This window comes from Rosa chinensis, chromosome 1 (assembly GCF_002994745.2).
Source record: "Rosa chinensis cultivar Old Blush chromosome 1, RchiOBHm-V2, whole genome shotgun sequence".
NCBI classification, from domain to species: Eukaryota; Viridiplantae; Streptophyta; class Magnoliopsida; order Rosales; family Rosaceae; genus Rosa; species Rosa chinensis.
Window position 1 is genome coordinate 19,155,390 of NC_037088.1, and position 25,467 is coordinate 19,180,856.

The window sequence follows — 25,467 nt, forward strand, 5'->3', positions numbered from 1 at the left end:
AAATTTCAATTTTAATTGCAAAGATGTTGGCCTATATCAATTTGTCTCCTAAAGTCGTATGAGTTGTATATTGCATTTAAATTGTTGAGGTTCATTCTAAAGCAACCATGAAGTGGAAAATGAATTTAGAGAAATCAACCGCTCAATTGAGAGATTGTAATGTTTTATGGTGATTGTAAAAAATTCAGCTAATTTGATTCTCGTTTCGAATTCGATCAATTAGGTCAAATTTATTTACTCTTAAGAGCAACCCCTATCAATTCAAAGAAAATGGAAAAATGGACCGTTGGTTGAGATTATTACAATAAATTATGAATGTGGTAAAAAATTTAGCCAATTTCACCATATTTTCGAATCCGATCGAATTGGTCAACTGCCGTCACTTGTATGTTTTCTTGGTTGACCGATGGCATGACGACTGCGAAACGTGCTTATTTTTTCACATCACGTCTCTAAATATTTCATCTATGGATATGCGTGAACATAAGATAAAAATTTCAATTTTAATTACAAAGATGTTGGCCTACACACACACATATAGATATATATTTGTGTGTGTGTTTATAAATATATATATATATATATATATATGTGTGTGTGTGTGTGTGTGTGTGTATTTATAAACACACACACACATATCTACATATATATATATACACACACAAATATAAATCTATATGTGTGTGTGTGTGTATATATATATATATATTTATAAACACACACACATATCTACATATATATATATATATATATATATATATATAAACATATAAACACACACACACACACACACACACACATATATATATATAATATTTTACGGGCTTTTACAGGCCGGGCCTGGTTTTTGCGGGTTTTTGGGTGGCCGGCCCACTACCCACTGAGGCGGGCTTTTGCGGGCTTGTTAACTGGTTGGGCCGGGCTTTTAGCCCTCAGGGCCGGCGGGCCTCCATCGGCCCACTTGATCCGCGGGCTTTTTGATGAGGCCTAAGGAAGATGAAGGCCAAAGTGATCAAGGTCGAAGGTCTGGGTGGCGAGCTCACCCGAAACTTCACGCAATATCAAGGTCGACTGTAAACTTGTAGTCGACGAGTCCTCCGGCAAGAAGAAGCTCAAGATCGAGGCCTGGTCTTCGTCCGGTAAGAGCAGCACCGTCATCAGCGCCTATTCGAGGTGAGAGGATGGACGCAGGCTTCGAATCAACACTTTTTGGTTTTATGGACGTCCGCTTCTGAACGGTTTCATGTGTGTGTGTGTGTGTGTCTCTCTCTGTGTGTATATATACATATGTGTGTGTGTGTGTGTGTATATATATATATAAATATATAAGCGAGACGTCTGCAAAACAGAAAAAGTGCGGACGTCCATCCTCAGGCCTCGATCAGGCGGCGCTACGATTGCCAGTGTAGAACCAGGCCTCAATATCGAGCCTCTGCTTACTGCTGGACTCGTCGATAAAGAGTTCGAAGTCGACCTTGATCGGGCTTGAGGTTTCGGGTGAGGTCGCTGCCCAGAACCTTCGACCTTGATCATGAGCCTTCGCTTTGATGGTGACGTCGTCGAGATGCCCATGGTCTCCGTCTGACAACAGCAGCGCCGCCATCGACACCTGATCGAGGCCTGAGGATGGACGTCAGCACTTTTGCATCTATGTGAACGTCAGCTTCTGATCCGACACACACACATACACACATAACTAGTCCTTTAGAATGTAGTTATGAAGAGAATCAATTGATGAATACGATATTGCAGGACATTTAGACTGTAATCGCAGAAAGACTTTGGGTTTCAGAAATATCTTGCAAAAACTATTTTAGGATCTTGATCAAAGAAATTGTTGAGGGATTAAAAGGTAACTAATATAGAATTTTTAGTCATCCTACTTGCTTGCAAGATTACGAGTAATATCGATGGCAGATCGTCAGTTCATGCCCATAGAAAGCATGATGATTATAAATCACACAAGTATCGGAAACAACATAATCATCATGCTGACAGTTCATGCCTTAAGTAATCATGCATACTTCTATAAGGTTCTTCTCATCACATTTGAAAGAGCATATGGGTGGTCCTCTTAGGTGATGTGTTGATATCCATCGCCTATGAAATTGGGTTGAATCCTACCAAAAGAGGGAAATTTCTCTTTTTTTTTTTTGAAAATAATAGATGATTCTTATATGGGTCATTCTAAATGTATCCATAAAAGTTTTTAACACACCCAGCAAACTATTTACATCTAGCCATTTTTAAAGGGTTTTTTTACTTCAACAGTGTCTGAACTCTTCGAGGACTTTTGAAATAATACCTGAACTTTCAAAGTTATCAATGTGATACCTGAACTCATTTTTTCGTATCAACGTCGTACCTGCGGTCGATTTCCGTCACAGAACTGTTATCTATGACCACATGCCCAGCACGTGAGGCACAAAATAAGGGTAAAAATGACATTTCCCACTTCCTTTAGTTCTTCACGGGGTTTTTTACTTCAACAATGTCTGAACTCTTCGAGGACTTTTAAAATGATACCTGAACTTTTAAAGTTATCAATGTGATACCTGGACTCATCTTTTCGTATCAACGTCGTACCTGCGGTCGATTTCCGTCACAGAACCGTTAACTATGACCACGTGCCCTGCATGTGAGACACTTAATGAGGTTAAAAGACTAATTTACCCTCAAAAGTATTGTTTTTTATTTTTTTGCTTTCTTTCTTTCTTTTTTTCTTTCTTGTTTTTCTTTTTCGACGTCTTCTTCCCTCTGATTTGTCCCCTCCTATTGGAAGCCATGGCCACAAATTAGATCTCACCTTCTCTCTCAACCACCCAACCCTTTCCAAGCACTACCTGACTACAACCACATTGAACTCAGCTAGATTGATATGGCTACCTTGCAAAACTTCAAGCTCCTCACCACTCAATGCACCGTCGTCGCCTGAAGCCCCACGCGCAGCCCATCCTCCAGCCCCGTCATCCACCTCCGCCGCCGTAAAACCCTCAGATTGTTCCTCACCCGTCCCGACCGCCGCCGATTACCTCGCTGGAGTACCTCGTCCGATGCTCCCACTAAGTACTAATATTACATCTACAAATAACCAAAGGCCAGTTCTTTTTTGGACAAATTGATTAGAAGCTGGCATCAGTGAAATGATCATTGCCCCATTGTTCGATAAATCATATACAGATAGATATAGTTATACATAGACACGCAGTAGCAGAAAAATCAGTTTTGGGTTTTCTCCCATCATCACCATCCTTCGCATTTTCGCCGCTGTTGAGAGAGAGAAAGAGAGTTGCAGAGAGAGAAAGAGAGAGACTCTCAGTCTCCTTCACGTTTGCAGATTTTGATTCAATTACAAAGACACAGACTATTTTTGAAATTCATGAACTTATGCTGTGATGTTAGTTGTGGTGAGGAAGCCGAGTGCCACGATGGCGTGACCTGCCTCCGTCATATCTCCGGCAAGCTGCACAAGAAGGTCTGGATTGCCGCCTGCCATATTCTCTCTCTCTCTCTCTCTCTCTCTCTCTTTCTGATCCCTCTGTCTGATTTCAGGTAAATTCCAAGTCTTAGATCTGGAGGCCAAGAGTCGTGAAACCGTCTACACCGCTCCGGCCTGCAATAAATTCAGAGAAGCAAAGCCGTCGAGCAAGTTGTGCTTGGAGAACTCCGACAAGATGGAGTCCCCGACGGTGTCCGTCCATCAGAGAATTGGATTCAAGTTTTGCTTTGGGTTTTGCATTTTGCTAGGAAATGTCATCATCCCATCTGATTGCATTTTGCAGATGAAAAAGGAAAAATAAATGGAGAAGAAGAACTGAAGGTACGATGAGACACGTGAAGAACTAAAGGAAGTGGGAAAGGTCATTTTTACCCTAATTTTGTGCCTCACGTACTGGGCACGTGGTCATAGTTAACGGTTCTGTGACGGAAATCGACCGCAGGTACGACGTTGATACGAAAAAATGAGTTCAGGTATCACATTGATAACTTTGAAAATTCAGGTATCATTTCAAAAGTCCTCGAAGAGTTCAGACACTGTTGAAGTATATACTTTTGAGGGTAAATTAGTCTTTTAACCTCATTAAGTGCCTCACGTGCTGGGCACGTGGTCATAGTTAATGATTCTGTAATGGAAATCGACTGCAGCTACAACGTTGATACGAAAAAATGAGTCCATGTATTACATTGATAACTTTGAAAGTTCAGGTATCATTTTAAATACGCCCAGCCACTTTTCCCTCAATACCCTCGTCTTCACAAAAGGTTTTCTTTCCCTATAGGCTATAGCATCAGCGAAGGTTTTTACCAACATGGCAAAATGAAAGAAGAGGCCTTCTTCTTTCGCGGTTGATTTCCATTTCCAGCAAGTCAGATTGTCGAGTTTGATCTATTATACATACTCTGCATTTGATGCCATGTTGAAGTCAATATCTTCTTCTTGCTCTGTCGTTGAGAATTTATCTTTCTTTACTAAATTTATTTTGTTCTTTCTGGATATTTATTATATTGAAGTTGTATTGCTCATGTAATTGGGTCTTAATTTTCTAACTGAATTTGGGGTTTTACATCTTGCATAGCTGGGTTCTACATTCCATGTTATTCGATGACATTTGGTTCTGTTTTTTTACTTCTTTTTTTATTTGTTTCATTCTTTGAGAAACCTGGAATCCTTATTCATATATTCTTTGTTGATGCTGTACCATAGGATGAGTTTGACATTGGGAATCATAATTGATCTCTTCATTTAGTTTATACCATATGTGTTGGAATTAAGAGCAGAGAAACATCCATTTCGTTGATACCATTATTTGATAGAATCACTCTCTGAGCCTAACGACAAGATTATAGATGAAGCCCTCCTTGAAGATTGGTTGAATACAGTTAGGTCTGACCACATTTTCAGATCATCCGCACTATTGTGAAGAACGAACAAGGTACATACATCCCATTCTCGAAGAACAACAAATTTGTCATACTTCTTCAATGCGATGGAAAACAAGCTGTTGCTCATGAACTCTATCAGAAAACAAGCTCTGATAAAAACCTTCGCTGATAATATAGGAAAAGAAGAGTTTTGCTGGGTTTGTCGAGATGAGAGTATTGTAGGAAAAGTTGTTGGTTACATAAATTTTAATAAAAATTAAAAATTTATTAGGTGTAAAAAGTTTGCTAGGTGTATTAAGATTTTTGCTGGGTACATTTAGAAACACACTTCTTATATTGATGTGTATTGTGATCTAAGGATGACTTACGGTGCGTTTGGATAAGAAAATTATGAAATCCGTATGAATTTATAAATGATAGAATCTTTAACTCCATCAATTTAAAATTCCATTAATTGCAATTTCTACTGTTTGGTTGTATTTATTTAGGATTTTAAATTAAGAAAGTTTAAAACAAATAAAAAATTAAAATAGAAAAAAGTTTTGTTTTGGAAATAAAAATTGAATATTGCAGAAGAATTTGTAAATGACACATATTTTAGTGGAAATTGAAGTGGAGAATTTAAATAATGAATTCCTTTGTTTTTTTTCCACAGAGAAATTTAAAATTTCCAATCTGATAATGCCAAACAAGGGAATTAATTATGAAATCCTTACTTTCAATTAAATTCCATTATTTTTTCTCTCATCCAAACACACTCTTAGAAAATTTGGAGCTGGTGTTTCTAGTAAAATGCTTTTTTAGGACGTGTGCGCATAAATTCTCCAATTTTTTATTAGAAAAAAAACAGTAATAGAGGGTAATTTCGGAAATTAAAAGGAAGATTTCAATTTAAACCTTAAAAACATCTTCCATAAATATAGAAAAAAAAAAAACAATAGTTTTTCATTATTCTTTTGAACAGTCGAAACAAAGTGAGGAGACGGACGACGAAGAAAGAGAGAGAGAGAGAGAGAGAGAGCACGCGCAAAGTTGGTCTGAGATCTGAACCCTAGGACGATCTACGGTAAGTCTTTCTTCTCTTTCTTCCTTCCTTCGGTGCTACCTTGGCTTCAGGATTGCTGCAATTTTCAATCTTATAAACCCTTTTCTTAATCAAAATTAAATTTTCCGACCAATTTTTCATCGGATTCGTCTCTGTTTTTTCGTTCAGGTTCAACGCATTGTTCAGTTGTTTTCAATTTTGCGTGTGTTTTAATTCGTTCAAGCCTGCGTTTTGTTACGTTGAAGTGTTTTTCGGATTTTGTATTTGGTTCGATTGGAGTTTGGTTTTAGGTTTTAGCTGATTTAGATTTTGAATTAGGGATTATCAATGACTCGGTTATCTAACGTTTTGAATGCTATTTTATTATTTGGTTGAATTGTATTGATTAAATATATGAGCTGACGATGATGCCTGCCATGGTGGTGTTGTCTTTTAAGAGAATTAGGATTTTGGTAATTCCGGTAGTGAATTTTGTGAAGAGGGGAGGCCAACAAGGTCATAGTCATGGGAATTATTGGTTATTGGTTCGTCACGGGCGTAACTGTGTATGTGTGTTTGTGCATTATATTACAGGGGAAAGGTATCCAAATTCTGAGCGATACCATCATCGGGAGCTTTGTCTGGTTTTGCTTGAAAGAAATGGATTCCGGTCGCTATGGTCTTCAGCAAGGATGGGATAATAACAGCGTAATTGTGGTTTCCTCCTTAATAAAATCACCTATATCGGATGAAATGATGATAAATACAAGAATTTATTAGGGTCCAATCTGACTGTCCATTTTTTTTGGGAGAAAAATGAGAGAGCTGTGGGGCAATAAGGATATGGACTCACTGGATTTGCCTAACCTCATATCATCATTGATCTCTTGCTGACATAACCTTATTCTCTTGAATCCACAGGCTCCGGAGGGGTATGGTGCAGTTCATGAGCCAAACTTTCGGTGAGTGTTATTGAGTGTTGCTTTTAATTTTCACCAAGGCAATTTAGTGCTCAGAATAAAACTAGCTCTGAATTTTGTATGTAATGCTGATTGAAAAAATTTCTTTGTAGTTTTTTTTTTTATTGATATTGTTTTTGACACTCTGCTTGCTTTAATATTGTGATGTATCTTTATATACTGAGTGCTTATTACATGTTGTCTTTTCCTGTTGTCCCGCTGTAATTTCTTTTTCCCCTTATGTCAGGGTCGGTGGTTCATATGATGAGAGAAGGTTTATAGAGGAAAGGTACTCAAGGGACAATGTTTATCCAAGAAGCACATTCCACCGTGATGTTCTGGATAGGGATAACTACCCACCACCACCTCATGCTGTTGGTATATGGCCAAATTCAAGAAGGAGAAGTTACGAAGAAGAATTTCCCATTGATAGGGAACCTAGGAGGCATGAGAAACAGTACATGGATTCATATCATGAGATGGATAACCTCCGTGATCATGAGATTGATACATTTCAGGAATTTGATAAATTACGGGATGGCTATCACAGTGTTGACAACTATCGGGATCCTGGGTTTGAGAGGACTTCAAGGCTTGGGGGACGTGATCGTGATGATTATGCATATGATGATTTTGACTATAGGTCCGGTATTACCCATAAGACCAGGGGGGACAGTTGTGAAAGGGATTATGACTATGGTCGGCATAGTTATGATTCTGATTATGACAGAGGTAGTAGGAGAGAGGGCAATTGGAGGCGTCGTGAATCTCGTGACCGTGAGCGTGACAAGAAATGTTTAAGTAGGGAAAGAGAAATGAGTCCATATAGAAGGCATGAGCGTTCTAGATCTCGGTCTCGATCTCATGGGCATGATGATCATCCCAGATCAAGGTCACCTAGAAGTCGAAGCCATGGCCGAAGTCATCGAGAGGACAGCTATGATGATGGAAGGTATGAGAGAACTGATAAGCGAAGAGACAGGGATGAGAAACGCCAGAGAGAGCATTATTCTGTGGTAAGTTTTGATGTCTGCGTTAAACCTATCTGCCTCTGGTGTTGGTTATATTTGATAACTTCTTAAATATGATATTCTTTTGCAGGCCCCATCTGCAACTATTGTTGTGAAGGGTCTTTCACAGAAGACCACTGAGGAAGATCTATACCAGATCCTTGTAATGCGTCATTTGATGTTTTGGCTATGAAATATACAGTTCAACTTCTATCTATTTTCTTGATAACACTTCAAGTTGAATTATCTATCAGGCTGAATGGGGACCTCTTCGTCATGTCCGTGTGATCAAAGAACGTAATTCCGGCATTTCCCGTGGATTTGCTTTTATTGATTTCCCTTCCGTGGTATCTATCTCTCTTTATCTTTATATGCTCTATATCTTCTTTGAATTAATAACTGACAATGGAGTTTGTGATTCTTGAATAGGGAGCAGCTCGTATTATGATGGACAAACTCGGGGACAATGGGCATGTGGTGGATGGCAGGAAACTATTTTTTGAGTACAGGTATTATTTCTCGACTGTATGTCATATGTTCGTCTACTTTGAATTTTATTTTTCATAAAGGTAGAAAGTTCTGCGTTAATATATTTACCTTCTAGATATGTTGAGGAATTAATATGGATCAGATTGTCAAATCCTGATGTAGTTCTATAACTATAATCAACAACTGGTGATATTTATTCTCTCTACTATGTTATGTGTATATGTATATATACATATAGGTATTGTTTTACTGCTAGTGGAATTATTTCCGTTTCAACTGTTTTGTTGCAGTAGTAAGCCAACTGGGGGTGCAGGTGGATCTTTTGGTCAGGACAGTACTGGGAAATCTGGCCATGCTAACCATAAAAGCATCACTGTGCCATCTGATTGGATGTGTATCAGCTGTGGATATGTTAATTTTGCACGAAGAACATCCTGCTTTCAGGTATTTATTTATTTTTCTTGTGATTTATGCTGATCAAGTCCCTGCCTGCGGGTTCTTATGGGACTGCTCAGATGGTAATTGGTTATGCTATAATGGATCTATTTGTTTTCTTGTCAATTGCAGTGTAATGAGGCACGAACTGAGGATGCTCCCGCAGCAGATATTTCTTCATCCAATCAATTGACAGGAAAGAAAGGATCAGAGGCTGGTTGGTTTACCTTGTTGCTTTTAGCTGGCATAGTTGCTTATATTTTTTTTGCAGTTCACTAAGTATGTATGCAATCAGGTCCTACTCATGTTTTGGTTGTTCGTGGACTGGATGAAAATGCTGATGAGGAAATGCTGCGCTATGAATTTTCCAAACATGCTCCTATCAAGGTACAAAATCTGAACAAATGTCTGGATTACATATATTTACTTGTTAAACTTCCATTCTGGAGAAGTTAAAACAAGGAATAATTTATTTTCCTGTGAAGCATGTGCATGGAAAGTATATTGATGGGTATTATCCTGCAGGATCTACGTCTTGTCAGAGACAAATTCACTCATGTTTCACGGGGATTTGCGTTTGTACACTTCCATTCGGTATGTCCATCTTTAAGTATGCTGAACAACTCTGTGTAGGTTCAGCAGTGATATTTTGTACGTACAGTCTTGATTCTCTGTCAGCCCTAAGGGACCTGTTCCTCTGTCCAGTTGAATTCCAATATGGGGAAAAATGAAGATTTCCTCAGAGTTCTTTTCAAAGATTATGTTGTTTAAGCTACAACCCTATGTTTTTCAGGTGGAAGATGCTACGAAAGCTCTTGAAGCAACAAATGGAACACCACTTGAAAGGAATGGGCAGATTTTAAGAGTAGCATATGCAAAAAGCATTCTTGGTCCAGGATCAGGCATGTCAGGATCTTCACAGTCAAGCAGCCTGGCAGCTGCTGCAATTGAGGCAGCAACATTTGCTCAACAGGTTATTTTATACAATGTTCTGCACTTTCGTGTTTGCCACTTCTTGGCTTATCTATACTGTTATTTCATTTTATTTATAATGTTATTTGATCACAGGATAGCATTACTGTTAAAGAATAATGGACCAGCTAATATTTGTTTTGCCTGACATCCAAGGGAATTAAAAATGTTTTTATTTATTTATTTTTTTAACGTTATTATATATATATATATATATATATATATATTAAATTTCCACAATATAAGATAAGAGTAATATATCAGTAATTCAGTATATACTAGAGGATGTTTATTAATTATTGTGCTTTTGGTGTGTGGTGTTATGGCTAAAGTTCTCTGGAGATTTGCAGTTGGCCTTCTTTTAGGTAATTTGGATAAAGAGATATGCTAGAAATTTTGAAGATAATAAGGAAGAGGAGGTAGTTTAGGAGCTTCCATTTCTGCTAAAGTTTAGAGAAGTTTTCTCCATATTCTTGCTGATTGGGGAACTGTTTATAGCTTGGATTTTTTTTATTTTATTTATTTATGTATTTTTTTAAAATTAAGATTTGTGGTAGGAAGTCAATCGGACTTTTAGACTATTTAGAGGCAATTTCAGCTGTGTTGCATCTGTGGACTTTGTGACCAGTGATGTATGTTTCATTTTTACTTTTTGAAAAAGGTCACTATTTCCAATAAATAAATTTATTTACAGTATTTGAAATATTGATCGATAATTATAATACAACTATTACATGGAATGTATATCAAGGCCCCCATTATTAGAAAACATTTAGGCGACACGGTTTCCATACTTATTCCGACGTTGAACACTATGCTTAAGCAGAATAACACTGCTTCAGAAGCTATTGTGGCAGTCAAATATATATTATGACTTCAAATCAAGCTTCAACTTTAAATTATTGCGCTTTTGGTGTGAGGTGTTATGGCCAAAGTTCTGTGCCGATTTGCAATTGGCCTTCTTTTAGCGCATTTGGATAAAGAGATGCTAGAAAATTTTGAAGATAATAAGGAAGAGGAGGTAGCTTGGGGCTTCCATTTCTGCTAAAGTTTGGAGTATTTTTCTCCATGTTCTTGCTGATTGGGGAACTGTTTGTATCTTTGATTTTTTTTATTTAAGATTTGTGGTAGGAAGTCAATCGGACTTGTAGACTATTTAGAGGCTATTTCAGCTCTGTTGCATTTCTGGACTTTGTGACCAGTAATGTACGTTTCATTTGTACTTTCTGAATAAAGTTACTATTTCCAGTAAATAAATTTATGTAGAGTAGTTGTTGAATTATTGATTGATAATTATATTACAACTATTACATGGAATGTATATCAAGGGCCCCCATTATTAAAAAACATTAAGGCACACGGTTTCCATACTTTATTCCAATATTGAACATATGCTGATATTCTGCTTCAGAAGCTTGTGTGGTGGTCAAATATCTGAGAGGTATTTGTGCAAACAGACTGTTCCTCCAAGGCTAATAATCAGCCAAGTAACCTTTCCAAAAAAAAAAAAAATCAGCCAAGTAATATACATTTTTATAGGTTTGCTTACTCATTACTTGTGCTGAGAGTGTCACTGGACTGTCTCTTGTTTATGCTGTTGTATAATTCACTTTATACTTAACTGAAGTCGTATCCTCTTCTTCTAGTATGATGCTGTTGGATGGGCACCAAAGGAATATAATCCAGACGACAAACAATCCACGGGAGGGAAGGAGCAAAGTGGCGGGGATTTAAAAGCAGAAAAAGATGGTTTGGCTCCACAAACTGGTTTTGTATGGGATGAGGCATCCGGTTACTACTATGATGCTTCTTCCGGGTTCTACTATGATGGAAATACAGGTTAATTTTATTTACTTTTCTTGAAATCCGCTTGCTCCATTGCATGTTGTTCAACTGTTTGAAAATCGAACTGTGTTTTGTGATCTATTTATGTGCAAAGGCTGTTAAATACCAAAACATTGTTGGACAACTGCCCCTCCCGTCTTTCTTTTTTTATATGGTTTTACTTTTTTATTTATTTTATTTTATTTATGCACATCATTTTGGGGGATTCACTATGGATATTTATTTGTGGAATGCTCCTTTCTGTTAAAGATTTTGTATGGATATTTTGTTAGGAAGTCAAGTGAAAATGTTCGTCTTGTTTCCCTATTTTAATCTGGAGTATATTGATGGTCCTTTGAAGGCAGTGGAGAATTAGATGATAAGGCTACATCATTTTGCTTTTAGTATAATTAGAAAAATTTCTGGTTGACAACATAAGGACACTTTTCTTTTTTCCCCAACAATGATAATGCTTATAAAATCAATTCCACAGACCTTGGAGCGCTAAGATTTATCTAACACCTATAAATTTCGTTACTATATGTGTTGTCAAATTGGCTCTGAGATTAATTTACTTTCTCATTGTGCACGGTGCCCAAGTTTTTACCCTAATTCTGAGTGTGCTTATTGTGCTGTTAGACATTCAGTTTCTTCCCCTCATCCCATTCTCTTTATCTCTCTAGTGTGCTCAAAAACAGTTTCTTTTTAATTCATGATTTATTAAATCTTGAGGACACTTTGTAATGTAGGTCTCTATTATGATGGTAACAATGGGATTTGGTATTCATATGATCACCAAACTCTGCAGTACATCCCTTGCACTGATCAGAATGGCATCAAAGAATCTGCTAACCAATCTCAGCTTTCGAAGGCATCAGACGGTTCAAGTACCAAAAAAGTAGTCATCTCTGCACCAGCTACAACCTCAGCTGCATCATTACCAGATGCAGTCCAGGCTGCTGCAACAGCAGCGATAGCTGCAGAGAGAAAAGAAAAGGAAAAGTCCAAAGAGATCAAGTTGGCATCAAAGAGTAGTATTTTGGCTAACAAGAAGAAAATGAGTAATGTATTGACTATGTGGAAGCAGAGGAGTCATGAAGGGCAAGTAACCCGTGTAGCTCTAGATGATAACCAGCCAAGTGCACCTGCTAATGATAGACTGGTTTCTTCTGTTCCATCTACAAAGACAAAGTCTAAAATTGATGTACCAACCAAAAATGAGAATACTATATCTAGCTCAGGGGTTACCGCCAATGTTTCTACTGCAGATACTCTTGGTTTAGAGTCTTCAGTCATGCCAAGGCCTGTGGGCAACAGTATAGGAGGGACACTGATGGGAGTGATAAGGGGATCTGGAAGAACTGTAGTAAAATCAGATACATCCTTTTCAGCATCTGGTGGAGTTTCCGCACCTTCAACTTCTGCTGCATGCATAGCAGGTTCTTCTGCATCAACAGATTCGGATATCTCCACTGTTTTGACACCCTTTAGAACTGATGCATCGGCACTAGGTTCTTATACACCACCTGTGGCTGCTGGGAGTGGCAAGAGAAGATTCTCTGAAATGCCAGCTTCTGCTCATAAAGAACCTCATACTGGATACAGGGATCGTGCGGCTGAAAGGAGGAGCTTGTATGGCTCGTCATCTTCTTTTGGTGATGATTTGCCTGAACATGGTTTTGGGGAGTCAAGTAAGCTATTTTAAGATTTGTTTTGATTTTATTAGCTTGAAATGTTGCTTTTGATCAGAATGTCCTTTCTTTTCTGTCTTACAAAGTAAATATAATTGTGCCTGAACATATTAGGACCATAAATTTAGCTACCATTCATAATGTCAGCTTAATTTTAATGAACATGCAAGTCAAACTTGAGTTCTTCTTACGTAGATATGATTCCCCAATTTTGTTGTGCGTTTCTTTGTTATAAATATTTCAAAAGGACTTTTAAGAATTCTCATTGCTTATTTTTTGATGTGAAGATCGAGACTCGGCATTGAGGAAGGGTTCTTTTGATTCAATGCCTTTCCCCCCTGGTGTTGGTGGAGGACGTGGGACCGGAGATGCAACCATTGACAGTTACGAGGTTATTACAGCCGACAAAGCAATTGATGAGAGCAATGTGGGCAACAAGATGCTTCGCAGCATGGGCTGGCACGAAGGCTTGGTATCAACTTCTTCTTTTGCACTTTTAAAACATTACTAAAAAAACCTCTTTACTCGACTTTAAAGAAGATATCCCAAATCTCTGAATTGCTGAAGATTGATGAAGGTGGAATTCTATCTGTTTAAATGTTTTGAAGAATGGATTGTTGTTGAGTCCGATTGAATGATTTAAATTGTGGTCTAATTTCTTTTACTGGCCAAATAGTGGATTTGGTTATATATAATATAATATTATATAATATAATATAATATAGATCATCAATTTCACGGATTTACCAACAGATGATGTGTCATTATTTTCTCTAACAGAAAAGATTGACGTAAAATAAAACCACATTGCTTTTCATACAAATTTAGTTTTTTTTTGTTGTTGTTGTTGTCTGAATACGAGACTTCACTAGTTGATGCATCTGTGGCAGGTTTCTAACTCATATTTGGGGAATGTGTTTCTCTTGTTTTGTTATTGATCTGATTACAGGGTTTAGGAAGAGATGGGAGTGGAATGGTGGAACCGGTGCAGGCTCAGAGTGTGGAAAGGAGAGCCGGACTTGGGAGTCAGCAGAAGAAGTTAGATCCGGCTCTTGAGGCTCAGGCTGGAGATAGTTATAAAACTCTCATTCACAAGAAGGCACTGGCTAGGTTCCGGGAGATGTCATAAGTAAGAATGATAAAGGGAAGAGTTGATCTTATGCTAATCAGGGAAGATGATTGGAACAAAGCTATGGGATGGGAGTAGTTGTAATTGTTGTCCGTGCTTCACCTTCACCTTAGAAGTCTATTGGGTGTTGTCCAATCTTGTATAAAAAGATACCTTAAACAGTTGTTAAACTTCAATTTTTAACAAGAAGTCTTTAGTTTCGACCTTCAAGTTTGCACCCAAATTCTATTTAGTTGTGGAAAATTTAACGTTTCTCACCTACAGTCATTGAACAGATAAAGTTAAGCAAGTATTGTGAAAAAATCTAGTAGCCGTGTTCTGCTAAGGTTGGGAGAACACTATCCAATGGGTTGGTTTTTCATTACTTTCACCATCATTCATGGAGAACTATGTCGGTATCACTGGTGTTGTGCTCCTTGAGATCGGGTTCTTCCATCACCCCTTCTTTGCGGTATTCGCAAGCGGTCATAGGTGGAGTTTCTTCTTCCTGCAACTTGCTAGACACTAGCGTGTTTCGGTCTCCGAGACAAAGTTGTGGGCGGCACCTGTGTCAATTTTCACGCACGGCAACCTTCCCAGTCAATGCTGGCATCCACGAAGTCAAGCCTTTAGATTGACACTTGGGTGATTGTGGCTGCTTCTCAATTGCGCCCAAGAATCTGAAAGACTGAAAGCTCCCATTTCGCGGGGTCCTTACTCTGCTTTTGCGGATCACCCGTTTCTTGTGATTGAATTGAAGCTTGCAAAGCAGATAAGGACACTCATTTACTCTTTTGATGTCCTTTGCATTAGGGGTCGTTAACGGGCCGGGCCGGGCCCATTCATAGCTGGTTTGGGCCGGGCCGGGCCGGGCCTTGCTATATTTTTAAATAATTGCGGGCCGGGCCGGGCCGGGCTTTATTAAAAATCAAAGGATCCAAGCCCGTCCATATAAAGCGGGCCTTGCGGGCTTTTTCGGGCAGGGCCGGGCTTAGCCTTGCGGGCTTTTTTGGGCCGGGCCTTGCGGGCTTTATTTATAAATAAATATTTAAAGACACAAGTATTTTTTTTTTTTAATCAAGCTTTGGAAATTCAATGGATAATGATCAAATACAACCAAAGATAACAATCTATATAACTATATTGTACAAAAAAAAATCTATATTTAGATATAGATACTAATTTGTTGATAAATAAATTTTTAAAGACACTAATTTTTTATAAATCTATATTTATACATCATACACTCCAAAGAGCTACATATAGCAATTCAAAGAAAATGAGAAACCGACCGTTGGATGAGTTTATTACAATAAATTATGAGTGTGGTAAAAAATGTAGCCAATTTCACCATATTTTTGAATCCGATCGGATTGGTCAACCGTAGTCACTTATATGTTTTATTGGTTGACCGATGGCGTGGCAACCGCGAAACGTGCTTATTTTTCACATCACGTTTGTATATATTCCATCGATGGATGTGCGTGGACATAAGATAAAAAAAAATTAATTTTAATTACAAACACATTGGAGTATACCAATTTTATTCCTAAAGTTATATGACTTATACATTGCATTTAAATTGTTTAAGTTCATTCTAAAGCAACCATGAAGTGGAAAATGAATTCGGAGAAACCAACCGCTTGATGGAGAGATTGTAATGTTTTATGATGGTTGTAGAAAATCCAGCCAATTTGGTTCACGTTTCGAATTCGATCAACTAGGTCAAACGTAGTTACTCGTATAAACCTATATTTATATATCATACACTCCAAAGAGCAACCCCTATCAATTCAAAGAAAATGGAAAAACCGACCGTTGGATGAGTTTATTACAATAAATTATGAGTGTGATAAAAAATTTAGCCAATTTCACCATATTTTCAAATCCGATCGGATTGGTCAACCGTAGTCACTTATATGTTTTATTGGTTGACCGATGCCGTGACAACCGCGAAACGTGCTTATTTTTTCACATCACGTTTGTATATATTCCATCAATGGATGTGTGTGGACATAAGATAAAAAAAATTAATTTTAATTACAAACACATTGGTCTATACCAATTTTATTCCTAAAGTTGTATGGCTTATACATTGCATTTAAATTGTTTAGGTTCATTCTAAAGCAACCATGAAGTAGAAAATGAATTCGGAGAAACCAACTGCTCGATGGATAGATTGTAATGTTTTATGGTGATTGTAGAAAATCCAGCCAATTTGGTTATCGTTTCGAATTCGATCAACTAGATCAAATGTAGTTACTCATATAAATCTATATTTATATATCATACACTCCAAAGAGCAACCCCTATCAATTCAAAGAAAATGGAAAAACCGACCGTTGGATGAGTTTATTATAATAAATTATGAGTGTGGTAAAAAATTTAGCCAATTTCACCATATTTTCAAATCCGATCGGATTGGTCAACCGTAGTCACTTATATGTTTTATTGGTTGACCGATGCCGTGACAACTGCGAAACGTGCTTATTTTTTCACATCACGTTTGTATATATTCCATCAATGGATGTGCGTGGATATAAGATAAAAAAAAAAAAATTTAATTACAAACACATTGGTCTATACTAATTTTATTCCTATAGTTGTATGACTTATACATTGCATTTAAATTGTTTAGGTTCATTCTAAAGCAACCATGAAGTAGAAAATGAATTCGGAGAAACCAACCGCTCGATGGAGAGATTGTAATGTTTTATGGTGGTTGTAGAAAATTCAGCCAATTTGGTTCTCGTTTCGAATTCGATCAACTAGGTCAAACGTAGTTACTCTTATAAACCTATATTTATATATCATACTCTCCAAAGAGCAACCCCTATCAATTCAAAGAAAATGGAAAAACCGACCGTTGGATGAGTTTATTACAATAAATTATGAGTGTGGTAAAAAATTTAGCCAATTTCACCATATTTTCGAATCCGATCGGATTGGTCAACCGATATGTAGAATATATATATGCACATATTTTATATAGAAGTATAATAGTATAAGAACTTCCACACACACACACACACACACACACACATATATATATATATATATATATATATATATCTCTATACACGCACACATATATATTAATATATATATATGTATATATATATATATAAACACACACACATATATTAATATATATATATATATGTATATATATATAAACACACACATATATGATATATTGATATATATATATATATATATATATATCTCTCTCTCTCTATATATATATATAAACACACACACACACACAGATATATATATATATATATATATATATATAAACACACACACATATGTATATATATATCTCTATATATATATATATATAAACACACACACATATGATATATTGATATATATATATATATATATATCTATATGACTATATATATATATATATATATCTATATAAACACACACACAAATATATATCTATATGTGTCTATATATATATATATTTATAAACACACACACACACACATACATATATATATATATATACACATATATACATATACATATATATATTAATATATATATAAACACACACACACACACACACACACATATATATATATATATAATATTTTGCGGGCTTTTACGGGCCGGGCCGGGTTTTTGCGGACTTTTTTGCGGGCCTCCATCGGCCCACTAAGGCGGGCTTTTGCGGGTTTTTTGACGGGCCGGGCCGGGCCAAAAGCCCTGCGGGCCGGCGGGCCTCCGTCGGCCCACTTGATCCGCGGGCTTTTTGATGAGGCCTACTTTGCATAAGAAGCTAGATAACGGTCTAGGAGTATAGTAGGGTTATTACTTATTACAAGGTCGGGGCGTGAACATGCCGGTTGAAGCAGGAGGCCTGGAATATGTTGTATCCCTTACGGTTTCACTCCTGAGTTAGAAGATTTTGATTCCGCTCCTTCACTTTTACTCTGTTCGAGCCTCATAGCCCTGTCGACATTCATCTTCAAAATCGATTTTTGAGGAGCACCGTGCTTTTCGAATGTGAGTTGAACAAGATCAAGACCCACTCCCCCTCTGGGTCAGGCGGTTTGCTGTCGTCGTCCAGTGGTTTGTTGTAGGGAAGATATCTTATGTGTCCTTGTGACCCGATCCCACCAACTTGATACATACTATAGCCTCCTTGAAGGAGAGAAAGTAGCTCCCTCAGCCTTAGTTGGTGTGCCTCCTACACCACAATAATTAGCTGCTCATAAGCTTTTTGAACTACAAGAATTACAGGACATTGGCAATGCTGCTTCTTCTGATGGTTCACTTTCTTCTTCATCCAGGGGCCTCAATCTCAAGTGAACACGAGTGCAAGACATGTTACCAGACTAAAGGACAAGGACGCGTGTAAGTTTGGTTCTGTTACTTGACTTCTCTATTTACTGTGCATTTGGTAGGATTAGAAACCTTTTGGCAATGGCCTTGGATATATCTCAACTAGAACAATGTTTAGGCGTTTAGCCTTATATCTGTGGAGATGATGGAATTAATGGTTCTTCATGTGACTGTAAATAAAAGTAATTCTTGCGTTTGACAATACTATTAAGTGTTGTGTATTTTCAGTGATCGATCTATCACTAGTGGACACTTGGCTAAGGTATTAACAGCACTACTCATGTACCTTTTATTTTACAAGACATGGGAGTGAAATTGGAATAGAGAACACACAGGTTTGGATTTCCTAATCCGATACGAAAAGGCTAAAAGGCCGAAGAATTTTTATCGACCATAACTGGACGACTTTTGGGCTTGATTTTGCATGCTGGCGTCATACTCTGTACTGCTAATAATGCCAGTAGAACCACCATCGCCTTCATCACTGATCTCCACATTGTAAGCGTCTGAATGTGACTCAAGAGAGGGGTCCGTCTCTTTGGAAGAGGAGGCATAAAGCTTCTTCCCATCTGGTTGCTTTGCGGAAGTTTTCCGTATTTCATCTAGCTCCCTCTCTATTTCTTTCATGGTAGGCCTTTCGTCTCCTTTCACACTTAAGCATCTTTGGGCAAGATTGGCAACTTTTTCGATGATCTCCCAGTTTCCATCCTTGACTATTTCATCGTCAAGAATTGGACCCAATGCGCGCAGGCCTTTTTTTTCAATTGTAGAAACAAAGACGTTGGCCAGGTTTCTCTCTGCCTCGGTTTTATCAAAACGAATTACATTCTCGCTTGTCAGTAGCTCCACGAGGACGACTCCAAAGCTATAAACGTCACTCTTTTCTGTCAGAGTGTTGGACTGAAGATATTCAGGGTCCAAGTATCCCAATGTCCCCTGCACTAGAGTTGAAAGTTGAGTTTTGTCGTCAGGAATAAGTTTTGAAGCTCCGAAGTCCGACACTTTGGCCATAAGTTTCTCATCCAACAGTATATTCGTTGCCTTGACATCTCGATGAACAATTTGCGTGGTGGTGGAGTGATGTAAGTATGAAAGTGCTGTCGCAGTTTCTGCTGCTATCTTCAATCGTTGTGCAAATGAAAGTAGTTGTCCTTTCTTTTTATGAATGTGGTCATAAAGAGTTCCACTACCAACATACTCGTAAACTAGCATAGGCGTTTTTGTCTCCAAACAACAGCCTAGCAGCCTCACCACATTTCTATGACTGATTTGAGAAAGAACAATGACCTCATTGATAAATTGATCACTTTCAACCTGGGCAGTCATTTTGGATATCTTTATTGCAACCACTCTTTTATCGAGTACGCCTTTGTAGACTATTCCATAGCCTCCTTCTCCAAGTTTTTCATTTTCATCGTAATTCTTTGTTGCCTTCTTAAGTTCTTCTTCAGTAAAGATTTGCACTGCAAGAGGTTCTTTTTGACTAGCCAATTGCTTCAATTGTAGTTGTAATTTTGGCCCGCCGTTTGCTTCAAAATACTTTTTTTTCATTTCGTTGAACTGTCTTCTCTTGTATTCGCGATATAATCCAAAAATCACGACTAATAGAACAAAGAAGCCTATACAAATACCTGCAGTTAAAAAATCATAACTCAATCGCACTTCAATTTGTATATTATCTCATCAAATTATATAATTAGCATTGATATGTAAACTTGGTGCGGGCGCACGCACACATATATGTTTTTTTAGGGCTTGGTGAGTTCGATCAGTAATAATTCTAATACTACTATAGATGCAAGTACTATTTAAGATCATGTTTTCAATGGTCCCTCATTCTGTTGCTTAGGGTCGCATAGGATCTGTTGTTAAGATCTTATAAATGAATGGATGCATGTTATGATGTTTTTCTATACATGCATATTTTCATCAAAGTAATTTTCTTTTTTACTAAATAAAAATATATATATTTTCCTAATACTATTTGATCTAGTGGCGAACGTCGATGCTTCTACAACGTTCAAGTGCCGACGGAGGCCCGAATCTTGTTGGATAGAGGCCAGGGGCATCCCAGACCGCTTCACCATGGAGATCGAGGTGAAACTTCAAACTGGTCACCGGCGAGTCTGCCAGCAAGAAGAAGGTCAAGATCAACCCCTAGCCTCAGTCCGACAAGACCCACGCCTCCGTCGTCACTTGAACGCTGCAGAAGCATCGATGTCTGCACTTTTAGAGCAGTGCGGAGGTTCGCCTCTGATCCTCTTCGTGTGTGTGTGTGTGGGTCTTCAACATTGTAAAATAACTTTTTGTTTGGAAATACAGGTAAGATAGTCACTTGTTTGTCATGTATAGATATTGTATAGTACAAACATCCTTATGTAAATAGCTATTACTATGGCTGCAACATACCCAGTGAAATTTTCAGAGCACTGTTGTTTGCCGTGGGACGAGCAATGCACTTGAAAGGACCATCACTTTTGAACCCTTTTTTACATTTACAAGAGTAACTTCCAGGTATATTCTTGCACGTTCCATTCCCGCATGGGTTAATTTCAGCCAAACACTCGTCAATATCTGAAAGGAAATAAAAGTTATATCATATATGATTCCTAAATATAAATTAGATCTGTATCGATCGGCAAACTGATCACCTCGGCAACCGATGTATGGGTTCCCTTCGTAGCCTGGTGAGCATTGGCAGTAGTAACCTGCAGGCCATGGGCTCTTGCTCCGGTTGACGCACACGGAATTTGCCTTGCATGCATAACTCACGGCATTCTTTTTAGCTACATCGCATGTCTCATTTCCAATCTGCCAATTACCGATAAGTGGAACCTGCTCCATGTTCTTGAGCTCTTTGAAACTCCTCGTACCGCTGAAGTTAAAGTAGCCATCTTTCACAACGAAGGCATAGCTGCAGGGATTGAATTCCCGTACATACGAATGATTGAAATAGCTATCCAATCTCACAGTCAAATTATTCAGTTCATCAGGGATCTTGGTCTGGCAACAACCGACACCGGTGCAAGAGTTTAGATCCACGGTGTTAATATCGAGGCACACGGACATGCACCCCGTCATGATTTGTTTTTGGCCACGAAAACCCAGGAAAGCAGCAGAAGTGTCGCAGCCTATGGCGACGAAGCTGTTTTTTCGACCGGAAAGGCTGAAAGGAGGAGACCAAGAGAGAGAGAAGTATTCCTCTACATTAAAACCGCTCTTGTTGTAACAATCCTTGCTTATCGAATTCATGACTTCCAACTCACCCTCAGCAAGGTGAAAACCAGAGATACTGGCGGAGCGGTCCGTCGGCCAGGTCAATGATGGGGGTTTAGTAGAATAATTACAAGCGAGTTCGAATTGCTTTTTCTTTCCCTTCAGTGGTAAATAACAGCCTTCACCGATGCCAAATGGATATGGAATTGACAGGTTACCACAGCGGTCTGGGCAGTTGGGCTTGGCTTGAGGCGGCGAGGGGGTTTTATCAGCTAGCAATGTCGTTGCAGCTGCTAATAAGACTAATGAGCGTTTCATAAGAAGCATTTTCCCATGTACTACTAAGGCCATAGGACTTGAGGGTTTCTGCAATTTAAAGTTTCTCTTATGAGTAAAGCATGTGCTTGCTACCCTTGCAACTTATAGATATTGGGAAAGAGGAATGGGAATCATGGTTGGCGTTCCAATTATTTAATATCCACAAAAGTTTTTATCCTATTAGTTTGGAGAAATGAATTTTTATTTATCGTATGCTTTGTTAATATTTTTTTTTTCTCCTGTAGATCGAGTTATCTTTCCATTGTGTCATTGCTGTAAAGTAAATAGAGTCGCTTGTAGAGCGCTCTTTGCTAGTTGGTGCGTAATTGAATACAATTGTTTAGTAGAAAGTCATGATATTATGTCAGGATGTTTTCTAGATGCCTATTGTAATAAGGGGTTTAGGCTCAATGTCCCCCTTTGTATTCGATAGTTTCATTAATCAAGGTTTGAGGGCAGCCGCACCAGCTATTTTATCAAAAAAAAAAAAGAAAAAAAAAGAACATACACAGCTAGGAATTATTAAAAGTTTGTTTACCGAACAGCAAAACAATGTTTCATTTGTTCAAATCAGGACTCAGTGTATAAACTATTTTTTTTTTAAAGGATTTGATTTTATTAGATATCAAAGCCATGAAAAACAGGCCAGAGTCTAACAGAACTTACATAAGAAAGCCCGGGACAAACCGGATAACCTATCTAAGCCACTCTAAACTCATTAAGATCTAAGGGACGCTCGCTGAACAGCAAGCCTAAGCTAAGCAACAGTAGTCTCGCTCTCTAAGGAAGAAATATTCATCTAGTCTAATATGCCAGTCACGCAGTTGTGGTACAAATATCAACTAGACACGTCTTAGGAAAGCTTATAGAAATTACCCCTACTTCAAAAGGCTTGAGTCCAGAATGTCTAAAGCCGAGAGAACTTAAGATAGCACTAGTCCCACCTCCTTAGGGTTGGAACCTGCACCATCTTCAGTCTCCTCAGTAGCCAACAACCTCGGAAACAGTTTGCTCCTTGGGCTATTCTTGAGGCACTGCAGCTTGTCTCCAAATTTGAGCCCTCCCCAATCAGGTCCAGTGATCACCATGAACGGCCCACTGAAAGCAGCCCCGAACCCAGCAGGCCCAGAAGCTATAATCAGCTCGGTCAAACCAGCGGTCAACCCTAGGTCAAAACTAGGGTTTCCCGCCTATTTTTCCGAAGGCTCTTCTAACCCTCAGGCCGCTGTCGCACTCGTCTCCAGCACTAGACCTGTTCCCGCCATCAGACCCGACCCAGCCACCGACTGCGCTACAGAAACCAGTCCCAGATCTCCTATCGCTGCCAGCTGCAAGCCTGCATCACAGCCCGAGTCGCCTTCGTCATGGCCAGACGCCACCACAGCCAGCGTCTCCTGTCGCTCAGATCTGACCTCGGCCACCCGACGCTTCCACGATGTAAAGGCTGATCGTTTCGAAGACGGCAGGCCCCGACACCCACGCCTCTCTGACACGATCCACCACTCCACAACCAACCAAACACCCTCAGTCGAGAGTCGCCTCAACCGGGGCCTGGGAGAACCTTTGTCGAGATCCCAACGCCGCTGCCTAAGAAACCATGGACGCTCCCAGCCTACGTCGCCGTCGTCTAGCCTCTGCTTGGTCAGGAGAGCACGAGACTCCCCGCAGCCATACTGAAACCTAGGTTTCATCTTACCGGGTCGCTCCTCAAGTTTCGGAGGCCCTCTCATAAAAATTTCATTTCGATATTTGATATTATGGAAAATTCGATGATCAGTGTATAAACTATACTTAGTTTCAAACTTTAAATAATCCATAGAGAGCAGTCATATTACTTCTTCAAAACAACAGTATTAAGCTTTTCTATCCATCTATCGCTTAACTATATCTCCAATTAATAGTTGGTAAATACTAGACCTAAACACTATTCAGTCCACGCCACATGAGTACATGACAATCAAAGGAAATTGAATGATGATCAGATTCTTAATTATTCAGTTTAAGCTTTTGTCTTGGATTCCTTGTAGCTACTCTTTATTTTTTAGGTGCCACTATGCGGTGATTGGAATGTACACGTAACGTACTATTTGAATCCTTTTTTTACTTTGCCACGCGGTCATGAATCTAAAATGATATGATATCTTTGGCGTGATGAACGTGGGATTCACTGATTCAGACTCCTCTTGATTGCCCACCCACCAAAAGAAGAGAACACTGGAAAGGGTTGTTGAAAGTAGGGGTCGTCAACGGGCCGGGCCGGGTCTTGCTATATTTTTAAATAATTACGGGTCGGGTTGGGCCGGGCTTTATTAAAAATCAAAGGATCCAAGCCCGTCCATATAAAGCGGGCCTTGCGGGCTTTTTTGGGCCGGGCCTTGCGGGCTTTATTTATAAATAAATATTTAAAGACACAAGTATTTTTTTTTTAATCAAGCTTTGGAAATTCAATGGATAATGATCAAATACAACCAAAGATAACAATCTATATAACTATATTTTACCAAAAAAAATCTATATTTATATATAGATACTAATTTGTCGATAAATAAATTTTTAAAGACACTAATTTTGTATAAATCTATATTTATACATCATACACTCCAAAGAGCTACATATAGCAATTCAAAGAAAATGAGAAACCGACCGTTGGATGAGTTTATTACAATAAATTATGAGTGTGGTAAAAAATGTAGCCAATTTCACCATATTTTTGAATCCGATCGGATTGGTCAACCATAGTCACTTATATGTTTTATTGGTTGGCCGATGGCGTGGCAACCGCGAAACGTGCTTATTTTTTCACATCACGTTTGTATATATTCCATCGATGGATGTGCGTGGACATAAGATAAAAAAAAATTAATTTTAATTACAAACACATTGGACTATACCAATTTTAATCCTAAAGTTATATGACTTATATATTGCATTTAAATTGTTTAGGTTCATTCTAAAGCAACCATGAAGTGGAAAATGAATTCGGAGAAACTAACCGCTTGATGGAGAGATTGTAATGTTTTATGGTGGTTGTAGAAAATCCAGCCAATTTGGTTCACGTTTCGAATTCGATCAACTAGGTCAAACGTAGTTACTCTTATAAACCAATATTTATATATCATACACTCTAAAGTGCAACCCCTATCAATTCAAAGAAAATGGAAAAACCGACCGTTGGATG

At 38.3% G+C, this 25,467-nt stretch overlaps 2 protein-coding genes across 4 annotated transcripts; one reads left to right on the top strand and one right to left on the bottom strand.

Annotated features, from left to right (window-relative positions):
* The first annotated feature begins 5,823 nt into the window (after positions 1 to 5,823).
* On the top strand, positions 5,824 to 14,627 carry LOC112188618 (SUPPRESSOR OF ABI3-5). 3 transcript variants are annotated; one of them, XM_024327774.2, is made up of 16 exons: positions 5,824 to 5,950; positions 6,503 to 6,616; positions 6,830 to 6,870; positions 7,115 to 7,883; positions 7,969 to 8,040; positions 8,132 to 8,224; positions 8,307 to 8,386; positions 8,657 to 8,810; positions 8,934 to 9,018; positions 9,097 to 9,188; positions 9,327 to 9,395; positions 9,595 to 9,774; positions 11,420 to 11,612; positions 12,347 to 13,288; positions 13,576 to 13,760; positions 14,238 to 14,627. In XM_024327774.2, exons 2-16 carry the CDS (start codon positions 6,569 to 6,571, stop codon positions 14,415 to 14,417), a joined length of 3,183 nt encoding a protein of 1,060 aa, XP_024183542.1. In that variant the 5' UTR covers positions 5,824 to 5,950; positions 6,503 to 6,568; the 3' UTR covers positions 14,418 to 14,627. The 3 variants fall into 3 exon arrangements, with proteins under 3 accessions (XP_024183542.1, XP_024183547.1, XP_024183555.1); XM_024327779.2 differs by having other exon boundaries at positions 8,660 to 8,810; XM_024327787.2 differs by lacking the exon at positions 6,503 to 6,616 and having other exon boundaries at positions 5,869 to 5,950.
* A 4,309-nt stretch (positions 14,628 to 18,936) lies between these two features.
* Positions 18,937 to 22,452, bottom strand: LOC112203046 (wall-associated receptor kinase 2). Its single transcript, XM_040514731.1, has 3 exons — positions 21,407 to 22,452; positions 21,165 to 21,329; positions 18,937 to 20,386 (listed from the first exon to the last, which is right to left on the bottom strand). The coding sequence occupies exons 1-3, from the start codon at positions 22,320 to 22,322 to the stop codon at positions 19,140 to 19,142; spliced, it is 2,328 nt and encodes a 775-aa protein (XP_040370665.1). The 5' UTR covers positions 22,323 to 22,452; the 3' UTR covers positions 18,937 to 19,139.
* Positions 22,453 to 25,467: the final 3,015 nt, after the last annotated feature.